At 43.3% G+C, this 16,634-nt stretch overlaps 1 protein-coding gene across 1 annotated transcript; it reads right to left on the reverse strand.

Annotated features, from left to right (window-relative positions):
• Nucleotides 1-717: 717 nt before the first annotated feature.
• Nucleotides 718-14,856, reverse strand: LOC139387111 (paired mesoderm homeobox protein 1-like). The gene is made up of 4 exons (XM_071133127.1): nucleotides 14,325-14,856; nucleotides 4,844-5,016; nucleotides 3,449-3,618; nucleotides 718-1,464 (listed from the first exon to the last, which is right to left on the reverse strand). The coding sequence occupies exons 1-4, from the start codon at nucleotides 14,569-14,571 to the stop codon at nucleotides 1,332-1,334; spliced, it is 723 nt and encodes a 240-aa protein (XP_070989228.1). The 5' UTR covers nucleotides 14,572-14,856; the 3' UTR covers nucleotides 718-1,331.
• Nucleotides 14,857-16,634: the final 1,778 nt, after the last annotated feature.

Raw genomic sequence — 16,634 nt, forward strand, 5'->3', positions numbered from 1 at the left:
CGTGGCTCCTAATATAACCCCAGGAGAGAAGGCTTGGCTCCTAATATAACCCCAGGAGAGAAGGCTTGGCTCCTAATATAACCCCAGGAGAGAAGGCTTGGCTCCTAATATAACCCCAGGAGAGAAGGCTTGGCTCCTCATATAACCCCAGGAGAGAAGGCTTGGCTCCTAATATAACCCCAGGAGAGAAGGCTTGGCTCCTAATATAACCCCAGGAGAGAAGGCTTGGCTCCTAATATAACCCCAGGAGAGAAGGCATGGCTCCTAATATAACCCCAGGAGAGAAGGCTTGGCTCCTAATATAACCCCAGGAGAGAAGGCTTGGCTCCTAATATAACCCCAGGAGAGAAGGCTTGGCTCCTAATATAACCCCAGGAGAGAAGGCTTGGCTCCTCATATAACCCCAGGAGAGAAGGCTTGGCTCCTAATATAACCCCAGGAGAGAAGGCTTGGCTCCTAATATAACCCCAGGAGAGAAGGCTTGGCTCCTAATATAACCCCAGGAGAGAAGGCTTGGCTCCTAATATAACCCCAGGAGAGAAGGCTTGGCTCCTAATATAACCCCAGGAGAGAAGGCTTGGCTCCTAATATAACCCCAGGAGAGAAGGCTTGGCTCCTAATATAACCCCAGGAGAGAAGGCTTGGCTCCTAATATAACCCCAGGAGAGAAGGCTTGGCTCCTCATATAACCCCAGGAGAGAAGGCTTGGCTCCTCATATAACCCCAGGAGTGAAGGCTTGGCTCCTCATATAACCCCAGGAGAGAAGGCTTGGCTCCTCAGGCCAGTGCTGGGAAAAGGGTTAGGGTTAAAAAAGTTTGTCTGACTGTTTGTGTCTTTGTTTCGGGTTAGAATTCATCATAAGTCCAGAGTTCTCAAAATAATTAAACAAAAAAAACTTTCCAAAAGTTTTCAAACCAGCCCAAAAATATAGATATCAATACAAGTCTCCCAAAAGTCCCCAAATGTTTGAAATTCTGAAATTCTAAGGCAAAGGTGGCACATATCCTGTTGGTGCCAGAGTGAGGAGAGGAACGTTGATAGTAAAACTGTATAACAATGATGAATACAGTCAGTTACCCTCTGGTTCATTGGCCATCGTGGCTACTTAGCTGGACAGGATATGCTCTCAAATGTCTCTGGCGTGTAGGACCAGTTTTCTGTAGACGATCACGCACATAAAAACACACTAAACACATTCATTGACATTGTGACGTGCCGTTAAAAACCAAGACTGCAGTTTGAACTGCTTGTTGTGTCGTCCTTTGGTAAACGTGATTTCTCTGTAGAACTCTCTAGACTTTAGGAGAAGCATTTATCTTCCTCCTCTTCATCAGTTGACAGTAGGCACCTGGTTGAGGCTGTACTCCTTGGCTTTGAGCCGGAGGTTAGCGATGCTGTTAGCCATGTTCATCCCCTGGGCTGAGGTGGTGGGAGAACATGTGGGGGGGTACGCTGCCATGGCACTAGAGAGTTAGGGAGAAAATAAAGTAATTATTAAACTATCTGTTAACCCTGAACCCTAACCCTAACCACTAACCCTAACCCTAACCCTGCCATGGCACTAGAGAGTTAGGGAGAAAATAGAGTAATTATTAAACTATCTATTAACCCTGAACCCTAACCCTAACCACTAACCCTAACCCTAACCCTAACCCTGCCATGGCACTAGAGAGTTAGGGAGAAAATAGAGTAATTATTAAACTATCTATTAACCCTGAACCCTAACCCTAACCACTAACCCTAACCCTAACCCTAACCCTGCCATGGCACTAGAGAGTTAGGGAGAAAATAGAGTAATTATTAAACTATCTATTAACCCTAAACCCTAACCCTAACCCTAACTCTAACCCTAACCCTGACCCTAACCCTGCCATGGCACTAGAGAGTTAGGGAGAAAATAGAGTAATTATTAAACTATCTATTAACCCTAAACCCTAACCCTAACCCTTCAACCCTAAACCCTAACCCCTAACCCATAGCCCCTAAACCCTAACCCCTAACCCTAACCCTGCCATGGCACTAGAGAGTTAGGGAGAAAATAGAGTAATTATTAAACTATCTATTAACCCTAAACCCTAACCCTAACCACTAACCCTAACCACTAACTCTAAACCCTAACCACTAACCCTAACCACTAACCACTAACCCTAAACCCTAACCACTAACCCTAACCCTAACCACTAACTCTAAACCCTAAACTCTAACCACTAACCCTAAACCCTAAACTCTAACCCTAAACCCTAACCACTAACCCTAACCCTAACTACTAACTCTAAACCCTAAACTCTAACCACTAACCCTAAACCCTAAACTCTAACCACTAACCCTAAACCCTAAACTCTAACCCTAAACCCTAACCACTAACCCTAACCCTAACTACTAACTCTAAACCCTAAACTCTAACCACTAACCCTAAACCCTAAACACTAACCCTAAACCCTAACCACTAACCCTAACCCTAACTACTAACTCTAAACCCTAAACTCTAACCACTAACCCTAAACCCCAAACTCTAACTCTAACTCTAACCCCTAACTCTAGGCCTAAACCCTACACCTAACCACTAACCCCTAACTCTAGCCCTGAACCCTAACCCCTAACTCTAGCCCTAAACCCTAACCCCTAACCACTAACCCTTCAACCCTAAACCCTAACCCCTAACCCATAGCCCCTAAACCCCAACCCCTAACCCTAACCCTGCCATGGCACTAGAGAGTTAGGGAGAAAATAGAGTAATTATTAAACTATCTATTAACCCTGAACCCTAACCCTAACCACTAACCCTAACCCTAACCATAACCCTGCCATGGCACTAGAGAGTTAGGGAGAAAATAGAGTAATTATTAAACTAACCCTAACCCTAACCACTAACCCTAACCCTAACCACTAACTCTAAACCCTAAACTCTAACCACTAACCCACCACTGACTCTCAAACAATGAGAAACAAGATTCTCTGGTCTGATGAAACTAAGATTGAACTCTTTGGCCTGAATGCCAAGCGTCAAGTCTGGAGGAAACCTGGCACCATCCCTAGAGGGAATCATGGTGGTGGCAGCATCATGCTGTGGGGATGTTTTTCAGAAGCAGGGACTGGGAGACCAGTCAGGATCGAGGAAAAGATGAACGTCTTTGAGCCAGCCAGAGCGCGGACTTGAACCCAATCAAATCTCTCTGGAGAGACCTGAAAATAGCTGTGCAGAGACCCTCCCCATCCAACCTGGCAGAGCTTGAGAGGATCTGCAGAGAAGAATGGGAGAAACTCCCCAAATACAGACGTGCCAAACTTGTAGCGTCATACCAAAGAAGACTCTAGGCTGTAATCGCTGCCAAAGGTGCTTCAACAAAGTACTGCATTTTTTTATTAAATCCCAGCCTGTATCTGACATACAGTACAGTATGGTTTAAAACCCAAATCAAAAGAGCTGAGACAGTTACCTGTCCTTACCTGTAGGGTGAAGAGGAGCCCCAGGACAGGTAGTCGTTGGGTCGAGGTGCGATTGGCTGCTCCACTGCTGTGAGGTCACGAGAGTAGGACTTCATCATGGAGGAATTTTTACTGGCTAGCATAGCACGCTCGTTACGACGGAACTTAGCCCTCCTGTTCTGAAACCACACCTGGGAGAGAGGGGACAGGAGAACATCATTAGAGAGAGAGAGAAGACAGGAGAACATCATTAGAGAGAGAGAGAGAGAGAGGACAACAGAACATCATTAGAGAGAGAGAGGACAGGAGAACATCATTAGAGAGAGAGGACAGGAGAACATCGTTAGAGAGAGACGACAGGTGGAACATTGTTAGAGAGAAAGAGACAGGACAGGTGAACATCGTTAGAGAGAGAGAGAGAGAGAGAGAGAGAGAGGACAGGTGAACATCGAGAGAGAGAGAGAGCAGGTGAACATCGTTAGTGTGTGAGAGAGAGAGGACAGGTGAAGCATTGTTAGAGAGAAAGAGAGAGGACATGTGAACATCCTTAGTGAGAGAGAGAGAGAGAGAGAGAGAGAGGACAGGTAAACATTGTTAGTGAGAGAGAGCAGAACAGCTGAACATTGTTAGAGAGAGAGCGAGATGACAGGTGAAACATTGTTAGAGAGAGAAAGAGAGGACAGGTGAAAATCGTTAGAGAGAGAGAGAGAAGGGGGGGACAGGTGAACATAGAGAGAGAGACAGAGAGAGGACAGGTAAACATCGTTAGTGAGAGAGAGAGAGAGGACAGGTGAACATCGTTAGAGAGAGAGAGAGAGAGAGCAGGTGAACATCGTTACAGAGAGGGAGAGGACAGGTAAATCAGATTATACTATTTGCATTCTGTTGCTATCAAGATAAAGATTGTAGGTGAGGTCAGAGAAGAGAAGAACATTCTATTGTGTTCTACTATTTTCTATTCTATTCTACATTCGCTTTGAAGGATTTCAGTGGAACCGAGTCGCTGCACATAGCCAATCCAGGCTGACGCCCACCTGTCCCTCAGTGAGGTTAACCCTGACTCTCACCTGTACATGTCCCTCAGTGAGGTTAACCCTGACTCTCACCTGTCCCTCAGTGAGTTTAACCCTGACTCTCACCTGTACCTGTCCCTCAGTGAGGTTAACCCTGACTCTGACCTGTACCTGTCCCTCAGTGAGGTTAACCCTGACTCTCATCTGTACCCCATACTTCAGTGAGGTTAACACTGACTCTCACCTGTATCCGCACCTCAGTGAGGTTAACCCTGACTCTCACCTGTACCCCACACCTCAGTGAGGTTAACCCTGACTCTCACCTGTACCCCACACCTCAGTGAGGTTAACCCTGACTCTCACCTGTACCCCATACCTCAGTGAGGTTAACCCTGACTCTCACCTGTACCCGTGTCTCAATGAGGTTAACCCTGCGTGCCAGGTCCTCCCGTACGAAGGCGTCAGGGTAGTGTGTCCTCTCAAACACTCTCTCTAGTGCCTGCAGCTGACTGCTGTTGAAGGTTGTTCTGTTACGACGATGCTTCCTCTTCTTCTCCTCAGAACTCACATGCTCATCTAGAGAGAAACACACGTCAATATGAACACTGACAAACAGGTATATGTAAATGTAGCCCTATACACATTGAGAGCAGTACAGTACAGAACAGATTCCAATACATCCTGATTACAGCCCTGCTACATATAACCAACTGTTGACTGTGGATTGCCTTTTGCTTCAATTGTGTTTTATTTAGTATTTTATTTGTTTTATTTATTTATCCTGAACCTTTATGTGATAATACACAGTCATAATCATCCACGAGAAATAAACATTCAAGATTATAACACATATATTGTTATAATGGAACTTGAGAAACATGTTATTTGACCATTTAAAACCCTAAACCTCAACTAGCCAGTTAGTGTATTTCTGATCAGTGGTCGGCACATTGAAATGGAAGATGTGCATCTTGAACATTCAAAATGTCACATATCGTTTGATTATTAGAGGCAAACTTTAGGCTAGCCTACGATTTAGGTTATTAATAATATACAGTGCCAGACACCTGTCTGTATAACGTATTTGACAGTGCATGTCAGAGCAAAAACCAAGCCAAGAGGTGGAAGGAATTGTCCGTAGAGCTCCGAGACAGGATTGTGTCGAGGCACAGATCTGGGGAATGGTACCAAAAAATGTCTGCATCATTGAAGGTCCCCAAGAACACAGTGGCCTCCATCATTCTTAAATGGAAGAAGTTTGGAAGACTCTTCCTAGAGCTGGCCGCCCAGACAAGCTGAGCAATCGGGGGAGAAGGGCCTTGGTCAGGAAGGTGACCAAGATCCCGATGGTCACTCTGACAGAGACCCATAGTTCCTCTGTATAGACGGGTGAACCTTCCAGAATGACAACCATCTCTGCAGCACTCCACCAATCAGGCCTTTATGGTAGAGTGGCCAGACAGAAGCCACTCCTCAGGAAAAGGCACATGACAACCCACTTGGAGTTTGCCAAAGGCACCTAAAGACTATCAGACCATGAAAAACAAGATTCTCTGGTCTGATGAAACCAATATTGATCTCTTTGGCCTGAATGCCAAGCATCACACCTGGCACCATCTCTAAAGTGAAGCATGGTGGTGGCAGCATCATGCTGTGGGGATGTTTTTCAGGGACTGGGAGACTAGTCAAGATCGAGGGAAAGATGAACTGAGCCTTGATGAAAACCTGCTCCAGAGCGCTCAGGACCTCAGATTGGGGCGAAGGTTGACCTTCCAACAGGACAACGACCCTAAGCACACAGCCAAGACAACGCAGGAGTGGCTTTGGGACAAGTCTCTGAATGTCCTTGAGTGGCCCAGCCAGAGCCTAGACTTGAACCCGATTGAACATCTTTGGAGAGACCTCAAAATAGCTGTGCAGCGACGCTCCCCATCCAACTTGACAGAGCTTGAGAGGATCTGCAGAGTAGAATGGGAGAACCTCCCCAAATACAGGTGTGCCAAGCTTGTAGCGTCATACCAAAGAAGACTCGAGGCTGTAATCACTGCCAAAGGTGCTTCAACAAAGTACTGTGCAAAGGGTCTGAATTCTTATATAAATGTGATATTTCGTTAAAAAATATATATAACTTAGCAACAAAAACATGTTTTTGCTTTATCATTATGGGGTATTTTACAATAAGGCTGTCATCTAACAAAATGTGTAAAAAAAGTGTTATTTAAAATATAATTTCTGTTTACAAAAGGTTTCTGCGTAGATCTACTAAGTTTTACTCCCAATGGTCCCAGTCTGTGGGCCGTCTGTCTCTTGATGCTCTGTTACTAGAGAACCCTCCTGTCAGAGGAGACACTCATTCCTCCGACACACTTCTCCTCCTCATCAATCACTAATTAAACCATAAAGCCTCAGGGACACAGACCAGACCCCGCTACAGACCATGCTACAGACCATGCTACAGAGCCGGCTACAGATCTGGCTAAGGAGACCCTACAGACCAGACTACACAGCCATTACAGACCCGACTACAGAGCCTCTACAGAGCCGGCTACAGATCTGGCTACGGAGCCCCTACAGACCAGACTACACAGCCATTACAGACCCGACTACAGAGCCTCTACAGAGCCGGCTACAGATCTGGCTACGGAGCCCCTACAGACCAGACTACACAGCCATTACAGACCCGACTACAGAGCCTCTACAGAGCCGGCTACAGATCTGGCTACGGAGCCCCTACAGACCAGACTACACAGCCATTACAGACCCGACTACAGAGCCTCTACAGAGCCGGCTACAGATATGGCTATGGAGCCCCTACAGACCAGACTACACAGCCATTACAGACCCGACTACAGAGCCTCTACAGACCCGGCTACACATATAAGTTATCGAACAGAGACTTGGGATTCTCTCTCTGAGAATTGACACTTAATAAGAGGAAACAGCAATAACAGAGCTCTCACTAGTTCGGCTTACATCCAACCAGTCAGAGTATTGAAATAACAGAGCTCTCACTAGTTTGGCTTACATCCAACCAGTCAGAGTATTGAAATAACAGAGCTCTCACTAGTTCGACCTACATCCAACCAGTCAGAGTATTGAAATAACATCATTGGTCAACGAATAAAACTCCTAAGTTTGACCCCTGGATCCATGACATGAATTCGTGTGCAATCTAATGGCACCATGTCCTGCTGGTGGAAATACATTCCTATGAATGCAGCTGGAGACTGGAACGAGCTGCAACAAACACTCAAACTTTTAAAAAACAGTTTTATCTCCATCTCTTTGTTCAAAGACTCAATCATTGACACTCTTACTGACAGTGGCTGCTTCATGTGATGTATTGTTGTCTCTACCTTCTTGACCTTTGTGCTGTTGTCTGTGCCCAATAATGTTGGTACCATGTTTTGTGCTGCTACCATGTTGTTGCCATGTTGTGTTGCTACCATGTTGTTGTCATGTTGTGTTGCCACCTTGCCATGTTGTGTTGCTACCATTTTGTGTTGTCATGTGTTGCTGCCATGCTATGTTGTCATGTGTTGCTGCCATGCTATGTTGTTGTCTTAGGTCTCTCTTTATGTAGTGTAGTGTTGTCTCTCTTATCGTAATGTGTGTTTTGTCCTATATTTTTATTTAATTGATTTTGTATATTTTGAATCCCAGGCCCCCGTCCCCGCAGGAGGCCTTTTGCCTTTTGGTAGGCCGTCGTTGTAAATAAGAAATTTGTCCTTAACTGACTAGTTAATTAAAGGTTCAATAAAACATTTAAATAAATAGAGATTTTAAATAATCAGCCTCATTCATCCAGCCGGCCTCTGAAGAAACACTCACATGATTCATTTAAGAGGCCTGTCAACATTCATTTCTGAGCGACGTAAACAAACATAGAGCTGCATGTTTACACTAGATTGCGTCCAGAATTGACTCCTGTAAGAGCTCATTTATAGCCTGCTTTAGAGTTACAAGGGCTAGCTTTTTTAGGTTTGCATTGATTATTGGTGTTTACTAAAATAATATGCTACTTTTTGAAGCATTAATTTAGGAATATAAAATATATATAAAAAAAAAAACTCACCTTCATAAATGGTTTTATTATACATTTTTAAGCTCACACATTTTAAAATGGATTCCACTTGATTTTGTTGGTCTAAAATATAGGCCTAGAATATTCTCCTCTGTGTCTTTATGAGACAATGGGATTCTCACATTTATTACAGTACTCACTAAAGCTTAATTGTCGGCCTACACGTGTAGTGAGAAGTCTGTTGTTGTTTATGTAATAAACATAACACATTTGATGTGTGACACAGAGTTAGGCCAAGCCTGGTCCTGAAACGTAAGCCTAAAAGCATTCTTTCTAAAACGCCGGCATAACACATTAACTTTACACGGTTGTCTTTATTTAAAGAAAACGACTTATTTTCTGCTAATGATGTTTTTACAAGTAAAGACCAACAATTGAGGGCGACACGGCAACAGACCTACTGCACAGCAGGGTGATGACGTCACAGTAACAGGTATTAGCTACTGTTGTCGTTCCACTGGTATACGTATGAGTACACCGAGGTCCGAACCTCCTAAAATATTCAATAACAACTCAGTCAGGAGTCGCAATTTACTGTTGACAGTTGGAATAGTAAAATACGCAGGGTGCAATTCAGAAACTTGGTTGTGCATCAGCAGTTTTCCTGTTGTTATATGTCATTCCCTGACAATCACTCAATTATCATATCTACATGTACATACTACCTCAATCAGCCTGACTAAACGGTGTCTGTATGTAGCCTCGCTACTGTAGCCTAGTGGTTAGAGCGTTGGACTAGTAACTGGAAAGTTGCAAGTTCAAACACCCGAGCTGACAAGGTACAAATCTGCCGTTCTGCCCCTGAACAGGCAGTTAACCCACTAGGCCGTCATTGAAAATAAGAATTTGTTCTTAACTGACTTGCCTGGTTAAATAAAGGTTAAAAAAAATATATATATATATATATATAGCCTCTCTACTGTATATAGCCTGTCTACTGTATATAGCCTCTCTACTGTATATAGCCTCTCTACTGTATATAGCCTCTCTACTGTATATAGCCTCTCTACTGTATATAGCCTCTCTACTATATATAGCCTCTCTACTGTATATAGCCTCTCTACTGTATATAGCCTCTCTATTGTATATAGCCTCTCTACTGTATAGAGCCTCTCTACTGTATATAGCCTCTCTACTGTATATAGCCTCTCTACTGTATATAGCCTCTCTACTGTATAGAGCCTCTCTACTGTATATAGCCTCTCTACTGTATATAGCCTCTCTACTGTATAGAGCCTCTCTACTGTATATAGCCTCTCTACTGTATATAGCCCCTCTACTGTATATAGCCTCTCTACTGTATATAGCCTCTCTACTGTATATAGCCTCTCTACTGTATATAGCCCCTCTACTGTGTATAGCCTCTCTACTGTATAGAGCCTCTCTACTGTATAGAGCGCCTCTACTGTATAGAGCCTCTCTACTGTATATAGCCTCTCTACTGTATAGAGCCTCTCTACTGTATAGAGCCTCTCTACTGTATATAGCCCCTCTACTGTATATAGCCTCTCTACTGTATATAGCCTCTCTACTGTATAGAGCCTCTCTACTGTATATAGCCTCTCTACTGTAAATAGCCCCTCTACTGTATATAACCTCTCTACTGTATATATCCTCTCTACTGTATATAGCCTCTCTACTGTATATAACCTCTCTACTGTATATATCCTCTCTACTGTATATAGCCTCTCTACTGTATATAGCCTCTCTACTGTATATAACCTCTCTACTGTATATATCCTCTCTACTGTATATAGCCTCTCTACTGTATATAGCCTCTCTAATGTATATAGCCTCTCTACTGTATATAGCCTCTCTACTGTATATATCCTCTCTACTGTATATAGCCTCTCTACTGTATATAGCCTCTCTAATGTATATAGCCTGTCTTTTTACTGTTGTTTTATTTTCTTTACCTACCTATTGTTCACTTAACACCCTTTTTGCACTATTGGTTAGAGCCTGTAAGCAAGCATTTCACTGTTGTATTCAGCTCACGTGACAAATAAACTTTGATTTGATTTGATTAGCCCATGTCAGGAAAACTCTATATTTGATTGGTAAATGAGTCTATCTAAACGTGTCATCACGGCCTAATTATTGACCAGGCATGAAGGGCACGTGCCCAGGGGCCCACACCTCCAGGGGGCCCACTTTGATTCTGTTAGTCACTCTCGCTCAGATATCATATGTGTTTGTCGTGGCTAATTGTATAGCTAATAGGCTATGTGTTTGTAGGGGCTAATTGTATAGCTAATAGGCTATGTGTTTGTAGGGGCTAATTGTATAGCTAATAGGCTATGTGTTTGTAGGGGCTAATTGTATAGCTAATAGGCTATGTGTTTGTAGCGGCTAATTGTATAGCTAATAGGCTATGTGTTTGTAGGGGCTAATTGTATAGCTAATAGGCTATGTGTTTGTAGCGGCTAATTGTATAGCTAATAGGCTATGTGTTTGTAGGGGCTAATTGTATAGCTAATAGGCTATGTGTTTGTAGGGGCTAATTGTATAGCTAATAGGCTATGTGTTTGTAGCGGCTAATTGTATAGCTAATAGGCTATGTGTTTGTAGGGGCTAATTGTATAGCTAATAGGCTATGTGTTTGTAGTGGCTAATTGTATAGCTAATAGGCTATGTGTTTGTAGCGGCTAATTGTATAGCTAATAGGCTATGTGTTTGTAGCGGCTAATTGTAAAACTTATAGGCTATGTGTTTGTAGCGGCTAATTGTATAGCTAATAGGCTATGTGTTTGTAGCGGCTAATTGTATAGCTAATAGGCTATGTGTTTGTAGGGGCTAATTGTATAGCTAATAGGCTATGTGTTTGTAGCGACTAATTGTATAGCTAATAGGCTATGTGTTTGTAGGGGCTAATTGTATAGCTAATAGGCTATGTGTTTGTAGCGGCTAATTGTAAAACTTATAGGCTATGTGTTTGTAGCGGCTAATTGTATAGCTAATAGGCTATGTGTTTGTAGCGGCTAATTGTAAAACTTATAGGCTATGTGTTTGTAGCGGCTAATTGTATAGCTAATAGGCTATGTGTTTGTAGCGGCTAATTGTATAACTAATAGGCTATGTGTTTGTAGCGGCTAATTGTATAGCTAATAGGCTATGTGTTTGTAGCGGCTAATTGGATAGCTAATAGGCTATGTGTTTGTAGTGGCTAATTGTATAGCTAATAGGCTATGTGTTTGTAGCGGCTAATTGGATAGCTAATAGGCTATGTGTGTGTAGTGGCTAATTGTATAACTAATAGGCTATGTGTTGTAGCGCGCGAATTGGATAGCTAATAGGCTATGTGTTTGTACTGGCTAATTGCATAACTAATAGGCTATGTGTTGTAGCGGCTATGTGTTGTAGTGGAATTTTCATTGTTGGACATAAAAGTCTGTAAAAAAACATCAGGAAATCAGCTCCAAGTGATTTAAATTTAAGAAATATGTTTCTAAGTAGAGCGACACGAAGTGATCGTATACAAATGTAAGCAAGGTTTGAAATGATTATGTTTTAGTCAAACATTATATATGTTTGGGCTTCTTGCTTTCAATTTGCAGTCTACAAATTACTTGTAATTAAGGCCATCCTTTCTAGAAAGAATCAGCTCCCAGCTGAATCTAGTTGATGATCCCTGGTATATATAACATAGCCACTGGGGAAGTAGTTTGGACAAATGTTTTTTGGTCAGCGCTGGCACAGCAGACTGCTTTATCAGTCCACTAATACAGTATGATTAAAGGCCCAGTCCATAGGTACAGTACGATTAAAGGCCCAGTCCACTAATACAGCACGATTAAAGGCCCAGTCCATAGGTACAGTACGATTAAAGGCCCAGTCCACTAATACAGTACGATTAAAGGCCCAGTCCATAGGTACAGTACGATTAAAGGCCCAGTCCACTAATACAGTACGATTAAAGGCCCAGTCCATAGGTACAGTACCAGTCAAAAGTTTGGACACACCTAGTCATTCAAGGGTTTTTCTTTATTTTTTAAAACTATTTTCTACATTGTAGTAACCAAAAAAACTGTTAAACAAATCAAAATATATTTTAGATTCTTCAAAGTAGCCACCCTTTGCCTTGATGACAGCTTTGCACACTCTTTGCATTCTCTTAACCAGCTTCACCTAGAATGCTTTTCCAACAGTCTTGAAGGAGTTCCCACATATGCTGAGCACTTGTTGGCTGCTTTTCCTTCACTCTGCGGTCCAACTCATCCCAAACCATCTCAATTGGGTTGAGGTTGGGTGATTGTGGAGGCCAGGTCATCTGATGCATCACTCCATCACTCCTTCTTGGTCAAATAGCCCTTACACAGCCTGGAGGTCTGTTGGGTCACTGTCCTGTTGAAAAACAAATGATAGTCCCACTTAATGCAAACCAGATGGGATGGCGTATCGCTGCAGAATGCTGTGGTAGCCATGCTGGTTAAGTGTGCCTTGAATTCTAAATAATTCACAGACAGTGTCACCAGCAAAGCACCCCCACATCATCACACCTCCTCCTCCATGCTTCACGGTGGGAACCACACATGCGGAGATCATCTGTTCACCTACTCTGTGTCTCACAAAGACACAGCGATTGGAACCAAAAATCTAAAATTTGGACTCATCAGTCAAAAGGACAGATTTCCATGATGGCCATTGCTCGTGTTTCTTGGCCCAAGCAAGTCTCTTCTTATTATTGGTGTCCTTTAGTAGTGTTTGCTTTGCAGCAATTTGACCATGAAGGCCTGATTCACGCAGTCTCCTCTGAACAGTTGATGTTGAGATGTGTCTGTTACTTGAACTCTGTGAAGCATTTATTTGGGATGCAGTTTCTGAGGCTGGTATCTCTAACGAACTTATCCTCTGCAGCAGAGGTAACTCTGGGTCTTCCTTTCCTGTGGCGGTCCTCACGAGAGCCAGTTTCATCATAGCGCTTGATGGTTTTTCAGCATTGACTGACCTGGACTGTTGTTTCTCTTTGTATATTTGAGCTGTTCTTGCCATAATATGGACTTGGTATTTTACCAAATAGAGCCATCTTCTGTATACCATCCCTACCTTGTCACAACACAACTGATTGGCTCAAACGCATTAAGAAGAAAATAAATTCAACATATTACATTTTAACAAGGCACACCTGTTAATTGAAATTAATTCCAGGTGACTACATGAAGCTGGTTGAGAGAATGCCAAGAGTGTGCAAAGCTGTCATCAAGGCAAAGGGTGGCTCATTTGAAGAATCTTAAAAATAAAATATATTTGGATTTGTTTAACACTTTTTTGGTTACTACATATGTGTCATTTTATAGTTTTGATGTCTTCGCCATTATTCTACAATGTAGAAAATAGAAACAAATAAAGAAAAACCCTTGAATGAGTAGGTGTGTCCAAACTTTTGACTGGTACTGTATATATATATATGTTTTTTTACATATATATATATTTTTATCCAGGGGGATTTTTCATCGCCCTCAACACCCTTATTTCCCGAAGCTATTGTATAGAGGCTCTATAAAAAGGTTTGTGATTGAGCAATCTAAAGGAGTATAGAGGCTCTATACATAAAGAAGAAGAATACAAGCACTTGTTCGTTGTGCGCTAAGAGTAGCTTTATGCGCCTCCATCCCTTCCCAGGTTACACAGGAAAGGTTATGAACGCATGAAGAACGCATGAACGCATGAAGAAAACATTGGTGTTGTTTCACGGACGTGTGTTCACTAACGTGACAATTTTCTCTATCTGATATCACAGCGTATTACAGTTATTATACACCGGAGGAAGGCCACACCATTCCCCTTTCTACTAACTTACTCTCCTGCTGCGTCGTATCGCTGCCGCTGGTCAGCCCCGGGGACTCCACCACGCTCCTTCCCGCATCCCCGGCGCTCTCATTGGCCTGAACCCCTATCATCTCCCGCACCTCCTCCAGATCCAACAGGTGGCTGACAGAGAAGTTTTTCTTGGCCTGCAGTGTTTCCAGTTTGGCTGATATCGGGCTCTCCAGGCGGCTCATCAGTGAGTCTTGTCTGTCCATTACATGCGCATAGCCAGAAGTCATGACGCTGACTCAATACAGACGTCAAAACACCGATTAGCGTATAACAAACCTACCAAGCTAACTTATACTCGACGCACAGAAAAATATCAAGAATAACTCCATAACCATAACAGCGCTGGTTTCAACTCAAGACAGGGCTCGTTTTGTATGAATTTGGTTGGAAAGCCGTTGGTTTTACAGATCCAAATCACTCCACTTTAAGCCAGATCTATGGTCCTCTGTTCGATTCCACTCGATAAGAGGCCCCTCACCTCGTCAAATAAAACCCCGAAACATATACAACACGACAACATTTGGCTTCTTCCTGGATATTCCCCGGATTTTTAAACACAAAGTGTTTAAGCAAGTTTATAGCAAGTTTCTCCTCTCCTCGCCTCTGAGTCCAGACCGTCCAGACCGCGGTATGACTGAGCTGGGCTAAACGTTTCTCCTCGCCTGTGAGTCCAGACCGCGGTATGACTGAGCTGGGGTAAAAGTGTATCCTCTCCTCGCCTCTGAGTCCAGACCGCGGTATGACTATGAGCTGGGGTAAAAAGGAACGATGAGGTCTCACATTCGCGCGTTTTGAGTCAAATCTATCGCTCAACGCCCAGGACCCTGCGAGGCGGAGCGAGCCTCTGGTAACGGGAAGGGAACAGGCCGAAGTGAGTGTCACGCACAGGGCGGCTGAGAGGGGGAAATAAATCACCATTTGAAGACCCTGGGGTAAACTGATCGCCCTAAAAAGGAGTCTGCAATTACGTGGCAATGCTTTCTGCGCTGACTCTGACAGTCCGTGTCCTCGTGTGTGAAGCACCCCACCCCCTTCAACAATGCACACCATCACACAAAAAAAGCGCTGATTAACCGACTTACGTTTTGGCAGTTGGAAATTGGAATTTTGATAATTGAAGTCTATGCCTCTCATTGTTTTCATTGCAGCCAAACTAATACACCGTATTCTGCCACATGGTAATAAATGTATTTATGGCGGATAATATCTTTGAATAGTGCATTGTTTTGAATAGGTATGCCCACACGACATATTTCCCATGGCTGATTTACATGCATGCGCAATGATATGGTGCTACAACATGTCTGCAGTATATCAGTTGGGAGGTTGTCATTTGACATTTTAAAATCATAGCTTTGGCATAACTCAAATCTGTTTTGGATAGGGAGGCCAACCGTTTCTAAGTGCAGCACAAGCTGTGCGTAAAAGAAGCACCCTGTGTCTCTGCATAGCGGGGACCCCACATCGCCAACAAACAAAAAAATGATAGCCTATACGTGTGGTACATTTATATTTCTGACTGCACAGGCTGGGTCTGCAGTCACACGCAAACTACACAGAGGAAACTGGCTTTTGAAACTGTAACTGTTGCGTGCGTTGTTCGCCAGGTCAGAGAGAGCGAGAGAAACAGAGAGAGAGAGACAGGGAGAGAGAGAAACAGAGAGAGAGAAACAGAGAGAGAGGGGTCCCGTATGGTGGAATGACATCAATGGGCCTGTTCTGAGGTCCAAGCTGCCTGCCTGGCCCAGCCAACCCATTTTAGCCCCGGGCCCCCTGCCCCCCTCATCTGGCAAAAGAACACTTGATGCCATCAAAGGGCTGCAGATTGAATCCAGATGTGTGCGCGGTGCCTCTCTGCCTCGTTCTTTCCATGGATGTAATTAAAGCACAGCGCCAGGATTGGGCAGTCTACTCTTCCTAATTAGTTCTCTACTCCTCATCTCTCCCCCTTTCGTTTCTTCTCTTTATCCCTGCGTGAAGCCAGAGTGCTCTGTTCATGCAGCCAGTGTTTTCTCGTCTATAAATCAGAGTGGACCAAAATCTTGTCAACATGTGTTGCGAAGGAGAAAGTGTTTTTCTCGTGTTTTTTTTCTCCCTTCTATTGAGGTTCATTAAAAGCCGTGTTGTTTTAAACAATATCAACCACCCACCACACAGCATATTTCAATTTAAATGTTATCTTTTGGTTGAACAAATTCAGTAATATTTTACACACAGCAACACTTAAAGGCCTATCATATTTGTTGCAATAATTCTATGTAGTTGATAAATACCTTTGTTTGCTTACGGT

This window comes from Oncorhynchus clarkii, chromosome 28, assembly GCF_045791955.1.
Source record: "Oncorhynchus clarkii lewisi isolate Uvic-CL-2024 chromosome 28, UVic_Ocla_1.0, whole genome shotgun sequence".
Taxonomy (NCBI): domain Eukaryota; kingdom Metazoa; phylum Chordata; class Actinopteri; order Salmoniformes; family Salmonidae; genus Oncorhynchus; species Oncorhynchus clarkii.